Genomic DNA, 14,086 nt, shown 5'->3' on the forward strand with positions numbered 1-14,086 from the left:
TAGAAACATTGGTCTTAATGCAATAATCCCTGATTTCTTTGGGCAAACCACAGCAATACTTTTCTATTTGCTCTGACAATGGCACTGTCCTGTAAGAAGTTACTGGCAAGAGTGCATCCCAAAACTTCTTATTATACTCTTCCAAATTTACACAGTTGGCTGCATCAAGTTTGTGCCATGCTATCATAACATCCACTTCAAAAGTATTTGTAAGCCAGGCAAAAGAGAACTGCTGCTTAAACTGAACCCATGTAGCAGGTGCTTGTCCTTGCATCAACAGTGAGGTCCACCACTGCAATGCATTACCTTTCAAGAAAGTAGCAGCCTTCCGCACCTTAGAAGACTCTGTAAAGTTACCCCCAGTGTATGCTGCATCAAACTGCTGAATGAAAGTCAGCGCTTTCAATTTGTCCTGCATCCCACTGAAAGTCTCAAACTTTACTGCTTGACCTCCTTCTTTGTAATCCTTTTGCACCTTTTCTGCATCAGTCCTTACTGCTCTTTGTCCACTAGGTTGAGATAATTCAGCCACACTGACAGGCGCTGCAGGCCCCAAAACTGGACTAAAATAAGTTTGAAATCCGGGCTGCACACCTATATTGGCATAAAGAGGGTTCACAGCTTCCATAGGCATCATTCCTGGTGACCCCCTTGACATCAATCCTGGTAAAACTGTGGGCGGCCTAGCCATGGCCTGGAAAACAGACCCACCACCAAAATAGCCGGGCTGGAAAGCAACGAATGGAGGAATGGTCGGCATGACCCTTTGCACATTACTTTCCTGGCCATTAAATGCATGTACCTGTGCCTGTGTAACATGCTGCACTGGATCAGCTGCCACTCCTGGTGTCTGCTCTACATGCTGTGGCATCCTTGGCATTTGTTCCTGTGCCCTCTCAACTGCATGCTAAAATGATTCAGCCTGGGAATCCCCTGTCCTTGACTGCAAATACCTCTTCATCCTGGGATTCTTCACCAACTGTTCAAAGGTACCAACCATGCTCAGGAGCTGCGCATGAAATAAATCCTCTTGTTCCTATTCTTCCTCTAACAAGGCTGGCTGTACTACTGGCTCCATCCGAGCAGAGGCTGACACCTGGGCACCTGTCACCTCTATATGCTGTCTGCGAGTAGAAGAGGAACTCTCTTCGGCAGGGAGCTTGCCTTTCCCTTTGTCTGTCATACTATCAACTGAAAGTTTAAGGGAACCTGTATCCAAAGAAAGAGACCGTACTCTTTCTCACCTGCAATCAGTTGTACCTCACTATGTGTGTCTCCTGTTCACCCAATCCAATCCGTGTCCGGGCTCTTGCAGAAAAGAGGACCCTCTCCCGGCAATGGAACCATAAAACCGGTCTATGGACACATAAAGCGGTAGTTCATTCACAATAACCTGGACTCACTGAGACACACATTCATAGAATCCTCGCTCCCTCACTCAACAACACATTGGCCCCGAAGTCCGGCGCCCCTTGCGGTATTTCTTTATTGTTAAAAGGTTGGAAATTACAAAGCACAAGTGCAACAAAGCACTCTACTTGCATCAGCTGAGTTTTACAAATTCTGGGAGAAATTTGCCAGCATAACTGCACTAAAACTGTTCCATAACATCTCAGAATGAGTCCCAACTGACAGGCACACTTCCATAGGCATCAAGCTACCCAATGGAGTCCAAAACATCACAATTCAGCTTGCTGTAATTTTCTGCCCAGACCTGTTTTCAGCTCTGTTTTCAGCCCGAAATAACCCTTGCACTGTCCTGGAGGACTTTAGCAAAGTCCTACTGCATTTTGGCATCAACTGGGCAACATAACAGCCCAAAAACAGCACCTAAACAGCGCTGAAACAGCATTGTATTGAAGAGGTTATTACCCTCTTCCGTCCCTGCTTTGGTGTAGGAACCAACTACACCGGTTCCTGTTCAAGGAGGCAACTAGCCTTTGCATATAAGCATGAAATTCACACAACTGTACCTGATTTTATCTGATGAGAGCATTTCCATAGTCTGCAAGAGAGAGAAAGAGAGAGAGAGGCTGTGGGGAGCAAGCTCAACCCTCAATTCATGAGTTGTAGGGCAAGGGAGTGCACCACCATAGCTGTTTTTCCTGCAACAAAACCACACGATGGCTGCAAATGAGCCTCCTTCCCCAAATTCCCACGCTTCCCTCTTCTCAATGAGGAAAATGTACCAAAATTTGACACTTGGCACATTTTTAAGCCTTTTCCACATGCAATCTTCCAGGCTAAAAATCTCCTGACTGGTTCACATTCTCACAACAGTCCTTTGTCAGCTTTTGGTCCCCTTGACATTCCGCACAAACTGACGCGAACACTTTTCAATTCCGACACTGCCAAAAATAGCAGTTCCCTAGATTTTAGGGATGATGTCATCTACATTCCTTCTGGTCTCCTGACCATCTTTGACCACTATGGTCACTCCAGAATTTGCTTAGAATTCAAGATACATTCACATTTCGGTGGCGGCCACTTACTAATGTAAACTGGCCTATACCCTCATTCAGTGGCCATGTCCTGGACACTGTCATTCATCTTTCAGTGCCCATGTCCTGGACACTGTCATTCATCTTTCAGTGCAGGTCTCAGGCTTAGCCAACCATTGGTCCAAAGTCCCACTGGCTGACCCATTCTGACATTGCAATGGCCCAAGCCCTTCCAAGAGATCCCGGGGAAAAGCAACAACAACCAAAGAGAAAGAAAAGAAAAATATATATATTTATAAAGAAATGTAAATAAGGAAAACAACTGCAAAAAGTTTCACCTCCTGGTGACAGTGTCCATCACCTCCAGGTGCACAAAAGCCGGAGTCTTCATGATTGCTGCTGAGGAGTCTTCACCCTTCTCGGTCTTCCGCTTGGGACACTGCTGTGTGGGAGAATGAAGAATTAGGGTTAGGTTAGAGATTCATGTGTGGGAGACATACACAGAGAAGCAAGGGAGAGAGAGAGAGAGAGAGAGAGAGAGAGAGAGTTGTGGGGATAAGTCAACTCATGAGAATAGCATGAGTGTGTGACTCCCCTATCACACATGTATATTGCACTAGTACACATAGTGCGCTTAGTACATTAAAAGTACTAAGTGTACTATGTACTATAACTTATGGGCTTGTACACACTATAAGGGTGGGCATTATGCCTTTACCCCAACAACCTCCCACTTAAAGGCAAAGTGCCCTTAAGTAAAGGAAAAGAAAAAATCAGCATGTACATGATAATATACAAGGCCATATCAAGGCTGAAACTGGCCTCATCCAATGCCCATCAAGTGTCTGCAATGAGCAAACCGCTCCGGAGGCAAACTCTTTGTCAACAGATCAGCCGGGTTGTCATCCGTATGAATCTTAACAAGCTGAATTTGCTTGTTCTCTATCACCTCTCTGATGAAGTGATACTTCACATCCACATGCTTCGACTTTGCATGAAAGACAGGGTTCTTTGCCAATTGGATGGCACTCTGACTGTCACAATGCAACAATGGAATATCCCCTCCAAATCAACCACTAACCGAGATAGCCATAATGCCTCCTTGCAAGCCTCTGTGGCTGCAATATACTCGGCCTCTGTAGTAGATAAGGCTCTGCACTTCTGCATCCTAGATATCCATGACACAGCACCTCCTGTGAATGTAAACACATAACCGGTAGTAGACTTCCGATTATCTGGATGACCGGCATAATCCGAATCCGTGTAACCATGCACTAATGCATCCTGTTTGCCAAAGCAAATGCACATATCCTGTATGCCCTTCAGGTATCTCATGACACCTTTCACTGCTTCCCAATGCTTCTTGCCAGGGTTGGCCATGTATCTAGAAACCACTCCCACTGCAAATGCAATGTCCGGCCTAGTAGCAACCATGGCATACATGAGACTGCCACAAGCTGAAGCATACGGAATCTTGGCCATATCAGCCCTGTCTCTATCCGACTGTGGGCTGTCCATATTGTTGGGGTAAAGGCATAATGCCCACCCTTATAGTGTGTACAAGCCCATAAGTTATAGTACATAGTACACTTAGTACTTTTAATGTACTAAGCGCACTATGTGTACTAGTGCAATATACATGTGTGATAGGGGAGTCACACACTCATGCTATTCTCATGAGTTGACTTATCCCCACAACTCTCTCTCTCTCTCTCTCTCTCCCTTGCTTCTCTGTGTATGTCTCCCACACATGAATCTCTAACCTAACCCTAATTCTTCATTCTCCCACACAACTGGTATCAGAGCATAGGTTGCTGTCTTGATCCTCTGTAGCTGAGTTTCTTCAGAAACGCCCTGCCATCAAAGAGGAAAGCGTGGCTCAAATTCTGCTATGCAGGCTGTGTGTGTGTGTGTGTAGCTCCATGGAACCTGGAGGGCTGAAGTAGCTTGTCGGTGTGACCCAGTCAGTGTGAGCGTGGGCTGCCCAGCAGCCACGCTGGTCTGCCCAACATCGCCTTGCACACAGCCAGGCGTCTACACGTTTAGTGCGAAGGGGAGGCAGGCGAACACAGGCTGCGTACCAGAGCCAGGCGTCCAATGAAGGCGAATAAAAGAAGCGTTGGACGAAGGCGTTGGCGAACAAGCGCTAGCTACTAGGCGCTAGCGAAGGCAGGCAAGCCTGAAGGAGGCAGGCGGATACGTAGCTGGGCAGCGTCAACAGCTTGAGACGCCAACTCGTCGAAGCTAGACTGGGGCCACGTCTGTGACCAGCCCAAGCCACGTTCTCTGCACGACTGTACCCGTCAGCTGCAAGTACAGTCGCCCAGCCCTCCGTCATCCGTACAACAGCAAACGCATCAGCTTGATTGGAGCAGCTATTAAATCTGCAGCAACCATAGGTGAGAGCTCTTCATTGCTTCACATCAAGAAGCTTGAAGGCTCACATAACTATGATATTTGGCAAACCCAGTGCTATAATGTGTTGCTCCAGAAGAAGCAGCACAAGCCCATCAAAGAAAGGGGTGTAATGCCCGCTTCTCTTACTGCTGAAGAGTGGGAAGATATGGATGAGCTAGCAAGATCGACTATCATGTTGTCTGTGTCAGACTCTTTACTTTTCAGCATTCGTGAAGAGAAGACAGCTTGGGGAATGTGGCAGAGATTGCAGGACTTGTATGCCCAGCAAAGTGCCTCAAGCAAAGTGTATTGGTTGAAGAAACTCTTAGGTCTTCAGATGAAGGAAGGGGCATCTATGACAGCCCATCTAAATGAGTTTAATGGTATTGTCAGCCAGGTCATTAATCAAAAGTTGGCAATGGACGATGAGTTCAAAGCCACTTTTCTGTTATGCACTTTGCCAGAGAGTTGGGACACATTCAGGACAGCCACTAGCAATTCGCATGCTATGCTGTCATATGCAGATGTTGAGGGTGCTCTTCTTCAAGAAGAGATGAACAGGAAAAACAACTCTGTTGGAAAGTCCAATGCAATGAATGCACGTGGGAGATCCCAACAAAGGGGAAAAAGCCAAGAACGGGGAAGGAGCAAGTCTCGCTCCAAAAAGGATTTGGAATGCCATTATTGTGGCAAGAAGGGACACATCAAAAAGCAATGCTACAAATGGAAAAATGATCAAAAGGAAAAGGGAAAAGGCAAAGACAAAGAGAAAGATGAAGCCAAAGATGTAAAGCCAAAGGGCAAAAGTGGAGTCAAGATTGAAGAAATCAATGTGTCACATGCAGGTGGCAGTGAGGATGAGCTCCTATTTACGTCTTCACTTGATGCCCATTCACTTCTTACAGGTGGTCATGGTATGCACTCATGGATCATTGATTCAGGTGCCTCCTTTCATGTCACAGGTTGCACAGACTTGTTTGTCAGGTATACTGCTGGCAATGAAGGAGTGGTTTATTTGGGTGATAACCATGCATGCAAGATTCTTGGCAAAGGTGATGTGAGGCTTGTGTTTTCAGATGGCTCACAACTTATGCTCCATGATGTCAGGCATGTGCCTGAGATCAAGAAGAATCTGCTTTCTACTGGACAGCTTGATGATGCTGATTATGTTACCACATTTGGTCGTGGAAAGTGGAAGATTAGTAAGGGCTCACTGGTTGTTGCCAGAGGCTCTAAGGTGGACACTCTTTATTTCATGCATGCAGGTGTTTGTCACCATGCTAATGTAAATGCAACCGAGCTGCCGGAAATCTCTATGTGGCATAGCCGGTTGGGACACATGAGTGTCAAAGGAATGGAGCAATTGTCTCGTTTGGGTTACTTGCCTTCTCTAAAGTTTTCAAGTTTTCAGTTTTGTGAGCATTGTATATATGGTAGGCAACTACAGTGCCCCCACAAGAAAGCTCTTGGACAGAAAGATGCTCAGTTAGAGCTTGTGCATACAGATGTATGTGAGATGCCTCAGCTTTCTTTGGGAGGGGCAAAATATTTTGTGTCTTTTATAGATGATGCCGATACATTCTCAGTGTTTCAGAAGTTTGTTGCTCTTGTTGAGAATCAAACTGGCAAAACACTGAAGGCTTTGCGTTCCGACAATGGTGGAGAGTATATGTCCAAACAGTTTCAGGACTTTTGTGATGCTAAAGGCATCAAGAGGGAGCTCTCTACTCCTTATGATCCTCCACAAAACGGGACAGTAGAGAGGATGAACAGGACCATTCAGGAGAAGGTCCGTTCTATGTTGTCACATGCTGCGTTACCTCATGGTTTTTGGGCTGAAGCTGTTATGACAGCCGCTCACCTTATAAACAGGTCACCTAACACGAGGCTTGGTGGGAAAGTGCCAGAAGAAGTATGGACAGGGAAGCCTCCGTCATACAAGCACTTGAGAGTGTTTGGTTGCGTTGCGTACGTGCACATACGCAGGGAAATGCGCACCAAACTTGATCCTAAGTCTCACAAATGCATATTCCTAGGATATGGTGACAGAGGTGAAATGGAGTATAGACTTTGGGATCCCGTGAATAGAAAGATCATATGCAGCAATGATGTCATTTTTTATGAAACATGCATGTATAAGGAGCCTGCAAGGCAACAAGAGCCTAGCAGAGTCATCTTTGATGATGATGGACATCATGGACAACAACCAATGGCTGTAAATCAGCCATTACAGCAGCAAAACCAGCCCTTAAATGGTACTGAAAATGGTCCAAATGGACAGCGAGAGATGGCAGAAGATATCCCTATGGATATACCACAGTTAGAAGAAATACCGGGCTAAGAAAGCTTTGGATGGCAGTCTATTGATCCTCATCTTGTATGTTGATGATATGTTGATTGCCGGGAAATCTCGTAAGGAGATGGATACCTTGAAGCAGAGGCTGCATGAAACCTTTGATATGAAGGATTTGGGTGATGCAAATCACATTTTGGGTATGCGGATACTTCGGGACAGAAATCAGCATGTGTTGTATTTGTCTCAGAAGGAATACATTGGCAAAGTCTTGCAGAGGTTCAATATGGACGGGGGGAAGAAGACTAGTACTCCTTTGCCTCCATATGTGAAACTCAGTGCTATGGACAGCCCACAACTGCCTCCAGTAGTGGCCTTTCTCGCCACAATCATTACAGGTCCTCTCTGCCTTCAGTTTCTCGCGGTCAACGTCGGACTTCTTCTCAGAAGACTTCTTCGATGAAACCTTCCCTTTGCCCGAGTTACGGCCTTTCGACCGTTGGCCAGTTAAGGCCTCCGAACCTCCACCCTGAGGAGGGTTCGTGAATCGTTCCTCCTGGTCCAGGACCATGGGCACAAGCTCTTCCCACGTGATGGTGCTGAGCCTGCCACTGGTAATCAAAGACGAGTAAAATGCTGAGTACGAAGAGGGCAAGTGTGACAGCAACGAGATGGCCATGTCCTCTGACGATATCTCCTTCCCAGCCTGAAGAACTTCCTGCTGAAGAGCCTGCAGCTTGTTAATATGCTCCCGCATCGTCGACGACTTTGCAGGGCTCATAACCCGCATCTGTACTTCCAAGGAAATCCTCTTCATGGGCGATACCCTGTTGTAAAGTGAGGCCAAATGCTGCCATATACCTCTGGCCAGCGTCATATGCTTTACATGATTGATTACCTGTGGTGTGCAGTTGAGGAAAATAAACGAACGGACCCCGGCGTTGACACGATCCCACATCTGTGTCTGGGCCTCCCGGTCCTTTCGGATCGACGGTAACTCCCCTTCCTCTACTTCCGGTCGTGGAATACCAACAACGACGAAATCGGCGAGATCGTAGGACTCTAGAACGGATTCCATCATCACCTTCCATATGCCGTAGTTGCTCCCGTCCAACTGACGGTCCACCGGAAACGTGGGGAGTGTCGGGATCTTCACATGTCTCTCGGCCATCTCAAACAGATCTGCCATAGCACGGATGTACTCTGAAAAGGGTGGGTGGGTGGGAACAAAGAAGAAATAAAACCTGCAAGTGGCTGTCCAGCAAATCAGCCCGCCTTCCTCTTGCACCTTCTCTTCCCGATCAACCCAAAACAGTCCACCAATCAGCCACAAAACAGTCCCCCTCTTGCTCACACAAATCCCAAGAACTATCTAGAGCCTAAGGCTTTGATACCATGTCAGAATACGCAGCGGAGATGATGACCAAATCTGGGAACACAAGAGCAAAAACGCAGGCAGAAAAACAGCACAAGATAAAGAGAGATGTAGGCGTGTAACTCTGCTCTGATATACACAAGAAGATCCCGAGATATGATACAAATAAGGTATGGGGGCTGGGGGCCTATATATACCTCCCTGGAAGACAGTCGGCCAACAACAAGAATGCCCACGACTGATAAAAAGGGTCCCACGACTGCATAAATGCAGTCGGCCACAGCAAACAGGTGCCCACGACTGATGAAATCCAGTCGGCCAGCAACCCAGTAGCCCACGACTGATCAACATGGAGTCGGCCAGCACTGGGGTGCTCCTGGCATCACCTGGCAGCCCTCCCAAGCCTCAAAAAAAATGGAAAAAAATAGGGGAAAAATACGGAGAGTGGGGAAAAATGGAAAAACACCTCATAAGGGCGGGCACACCCACAACAAAGGCCCTGGTGTATAAATCTAGATAGGAGATGACTTCTAACAAGTACAACAGCAACCGAGTGTAAGGACAGCAAGCGGGTACTATTTCTGCAGCAAGTATAGTACTTGCAAGTGGGCACAAATAGGCGGGTGCAGCTGGTACAGGTGTAGACGGGTACAAACATGCGCGTACAGTAGCATATAAGCAAACGAGTACAGTTGGAGATAACAAGTTGGGTACTTTCCTTCAATTACGCTCCAATTAAACCTCCACGTGTGGGGGAAAAGAAAAGTTTCCCACGCAATACATGCTTTAAATATTATTAAATCTTGCTCAAAGGTTAACTCTTGGGCACCCACACTAGGAAGTGTCCGGTCAATATTTCAAAAGTGTGAACACACAACCTTATAATTATTAAGGTTGACAATACTTACAAGATTTTATATTTAAAAAGGCAAAAAAAAGGGCAATACTTACCACCTGTTCACACGCCACAACTACTCGTCAAACATGGACGTCATAGCAAGCAAACACATGAGAACACGTCATGCGAACACAAATTTATGCATGCAAACATAAATGCATGTGTACTAGCGTACTAGCATGTCATAGCAAGCAAACACGTGAGAAAACACGTCATGCGAACACAAATTTATGCATGCAAACATAAATGCATGTGTACATGGACGAAATCTCACTTTCATGAAACTTGTACAAGGATTTCTTGTCAGGCACCAAATTGGCGCAACAAAAATGTGAAGTCCTGGTTTTCCTATGGAGTGACAGTCCCATAGGCAAAACACACATCCTGACACGGGCCTTCCTATGGAGTGACAATCCCGTAGACAAAGCCGGACACAATATCAATCCTACCATCATGGAGTGACAATTATTGGTCATGTCCACTCCCAGCTAGTTCAGGTGTGAACCCAGCTTACTCACGAGCACTTTTTCCCTATGACACTGGACATAGGTTTTTTCCCGTGTGAACACACTCATGTGTGTTGGGCACTTTGCCCTAGGCCTTCTAGTACACACTTGTACTTTCATTTCATATCATTATTGAGTACATCTTTTCCAGCACTCACGTTTCTCTATGCTTGAGGTTTTGAGTGTGCGCGCGCGCGCAGGCTAGCTTCCCTCCTACCCAGCATTGGTATCAGAGCCTGGTTAGGGTTAGGGTTAGCTTTAGGGTTTGCCCCCTGCTGCCCTTCAGAGCTTGAGCTTCAGCCTATTACATTAGGGTTTGCAGCATTAAGGTTTTTGTTGTTTAGGGTTAGGGTTTTGCCCTCAGCCACCCTGCAACCGCTGCATGACGCCGCCGTAGCTCTGTCCGTACGACGTTCTGTACCGGCGTCGCCGCCCACACCCGTCGTATTGTACTGCAGTTGCGTCCTCTGCTACACAACACCGCCGCTGCCCCTATGTGCCATCGCCCATGCGTGCGCCGCCGTCGACTATAGCGATCAGATCTGCACCGCCCATTGCCAGATCTGCGCCGCCCATTGCCAGATCTGCGCCGCCCATCAGATCTGCGCCTGCCTTGATGCCATCGCCGCCACCTGCGCCTGCCTTGACACCATCGCCGCCGCCTCTGCCGTCGCCCTCACGGGCAACTGCCTCCTATGCCGCCATACAACGCCCTGCCATCGCTAGCCTAAGCCGTGCCCCGTACAGCCGCCCTGTACCACCGTACGACCGTACTTGCACCTATATTGTATGACTGTACCTGCTCTGCACTGCCCAAAGCAACTTCAAATTCACCTTCAGATCTACCCAAAATTGGCGGTTTGAGGGATTTGCAATTTTATGACCTGAAATCGCACATTTTGCCTGTTAAAAATTGGGGCTTTTCACCATTGAGCCTGCAATTGCAACATTGGCACACATTGGCATTGATTTCAGCAGATTTGGTGCATAATTGCACTAGAAATTTGGGAATTTTGCAAAAATTGACTCGATTTTGCAGAAATTGACTCAATTTTGCAAAAATTGGCACTATTGGGCATTACAGCATTTGGTACACGTGACAATCGCATTAGCAGATTTACAGGATTTGCGCACTTGCAGCTCTTACAAGTGCCAATTGATTGTGTTTTTCACGGCACATGTATACATTTGTGGTTTGCTGCAATATATGTATGCCATTGTGGACACTTTGACATATTTGCATCATCGTGAAGTACACTTGCAGATTTGGGACATACATATGTATTTCTCGTTTTGAAGGAGTTCCCTTTCAATCCATTGGTTATCCTGCTATTTATAACCCGCATTCTTACGGTTTTGCTGGGCATTGCATACTCATGGTGACTTGTGACAGATTTGATGATGTGCTCCCGCATCGTCGAAGACTTTGCAAGATTCGCATCTGTACTTCCAAGGAGATCCGCTTCTTGGGTGATACCCTGTTATACAGAGAAGCCAAATGCTGCCAAATCTCTCTGGCCAGTGTCATATGCTTTATATGATTAATCACCTGTGGGGTGCAATTAAGGAAGATGAAAAAATGCACACGGACATTGACACGATCCCATAATTATGCCTGAGCCTCCCGTTTAGAGGGGTGACTCTCCGTCTTCCAACTCCGGACGTGGAACACCAACTACAATGAAATCAACTAAGTCATAAGACTCCAAGACGGACTCCATCATTACCTTCCATATGCCGTAATTGTTCCAATCCAACTATCGGTCCACCGGGAATGTGAGAAGTGTAGGGATCTTCACATGCTTCTCAACCATCTCAAGGGTTCACAAGGTCTTGTGAAGGGAGGGTGGATGGAAAAAAAGAAGAGGTTGCAAATAATATGCAAGGTGACTGTCCAATGGTGATGGCCGCCTTCTACTTGATCTCCAAGTCCCAAACAGCCCAACCAATCTCCAATCAGCACCTCAGGCCAACAAACCCTCGAGGTCCCACTGTCCAAGCTTCAAGCCACCTGGGACTCTGATACCATGTCAGAATGCACAGCGGAAATGAAGACAACTACTGTAGAGAGCAAAACGCAAATGAGAGAGGGGGAGAGAGAGAGAGAGAGAGAGAGAGAGAGAAGCTATATAAACTCTATATATACACTAGAAAATCCCAGTAATAGTACAAAAACAAGTGTGGGGAGTAAGGGCCATTTTATATGGTCCCAAGCTGCTGGTCGGCCAACCCAAAACAAGCCAACAGCAGCCAAACATGCTCACAACCAACAAAAGACCAATCAGCCAGTACTGTAGGTCAGGTCGGATAGCACAGTTCAATCAGCCAGAAATAGATGCAGCCAACAAGCAAAAAACAACCTCCCACATCTAGCAAAAAATGAAAAAAAATACATGGAAAGTGAGAAAAAATGAAAAAACACCAAAAATGGGCCGGCACACCCACAACAAAGACCCTGGTGTAATGTACAAACAGGAGATGACTCCTAACAGTAACAAGACGGAGGAACCGGACTCCAAGATCACATACCCTGTGTAGTGTTCTCTTGTCCTACGTGCTCTCTTGTAGATTGTTACTACATGTGTTGGTGGAACAATAGAGAGCAGATATCTAGTAGGAAACATGGACACTTGAGAGGTGTGAGTTGCAAGTCTACACCGACAACCACATTGTTTGCAATACTGTATTCATATGCATTGGTATGGAAATCTAGTCAGAAATGCCCATGACACTATGTACTTGATTCTCCCAAGATCAATATACTTTATTTGAGGGAGGGGCCGGCCGTTCCAGCTCATTGTGCGTCTCTTGTCAATTCAACAAATTACTTCTTGTATTGAGCATGTTGTCCATTAAATCTTGGTGTATTTAAGTGTATTGATTAGCATTGTGTTCAACCAAGTTACATGTCCTCCAGTTCTACAAGCCGACTAGCTCTACAAATATGTATATAAGCATGGATTGACATTGTTCATTCATAATTCATTCAATACATTCAACACTTTTCAGTTCTTAGCTCAAGTGTTGATCTCTCTTGGTTGTCTACTCTCTCTTGTGTGATCTCTATTTGCTTCTTCTTCATATTCACATGTTCTCGCATTTTGATCCCTAGTGTGGTGTGACATGGGCAATGTGCGTGGATAGCATCTCTATCTACACCCTGTGAAATTTTAAACTGGTTGCTTGCCAATCAGTTCTGCTCAATCTAAGTTACCTAGTTGTATGTGATTTTGATTCAATCATAACTGAAAAGATAAGAAAGACCTGGTCAAGTGCAATAAGTTTTTTGCCATAGCAATCAAAAATCTTTTCCAGGTCCACACAAATTCTCAAGTTGAAGTCATAAGACACAGACAGGACATTACACAGACAGGACATTACTGCATATACTGAAAGACGACGAAGTGCTCTATGCATCAAGCACTTACATTATTGAACCCTAATCAAATAAGCATCTCACATTGGGCAAATCCCATCACAACTCCAACTCAAAAAAATGTAAAGCGTGATACATAAAAAAATAGAAAACACACCTTAGAAAGTCTTGGGTTCGAGGAAACCACTTGCTCCACGGCAACTTCAGTCACCCTCGTGCAATCCACCAAACTAAGACACTGAAGCTGTCCCTTTGATCTCGCCGCTAGCTCGAGAAGAACCTCATCTGTAAAACTCTTACTCAAAGGGGGCTCAATGTGCAGTTGCTGCCACAACAAAACATCATTCCTGATCCAATCTCTTAACGATCTACAGACTTTCTCCATGGTTAAAAGGTCTTGGAGGCTCATGTATGAGTGTACATAGAGCAGTGCCTCATGTGTCATGACCTCTTCCTTGTTTCCATCTTCATAGTCGTTGCTCAAACCAGTTCCATTTAAGTTTTTATCTACCAAAACCAATCCTTCTTCAAAACTAAAATCATTCACTAGCTTCTCCTCTGGAAGCACTGGAGGAAGCATCTCTCCCGCTTCTGATATAGACCCTGTACCACCTTCACGGCCAAAGCTATACCTACTGGCTGCAGGACTTTGACTCCCAAACATCACATAACTGTCCATATCGACAAACAGTTCCATACAATCGGTCTGATCCCCATCAGCCGAAAGGGGTGCCCTTCCAAACTGATCATGTATGCATGTGTCTCCTCTCTCTGACAATCCCCTGTTATACTTCAATGGA

General features: G+C 46.0%; 1 protein-coding gene across 1 annotated transcript in view; it reads right to left on the reverse strand.

The window, feature by feature from the left end:
* The window catches only part of LOC147611797 (uncharacterized), a 33,747-nt gene that overhangs the window by 17,934 nt on the left and 1,727 nt on the right, over positions 1-14,086 (reverse strand). The window contains exon 2 of the mRNA XM_086783632.1: positions 13,444-14,086. This exon is cut by the window's right edge and continues 796 nt beyond it. Within this exon, the coding sequence (XP_086639758.1) occupies positions 13,444-14,086 (643 nt within the window). The remainder of the gene's footprint in view (positions 1-13,443) is intronic.

The sequence above is a fragment of the Cibotium barometz genome, chromosome 46, assembly GCF_041138505.1.
Source record: "Cibotium barometz isolate CiBa-2024 chromosome 46, ASM4113850v1, whole genome shotgun sequence".
In the NCBI taxonomy this organism is placed as follows: Eukaryota; Viridiplantae; Streptophyta; class Polypodiopsida; order Cyatheales; family Cibotiaceae; genus Cibotium; species Cibotium barometz.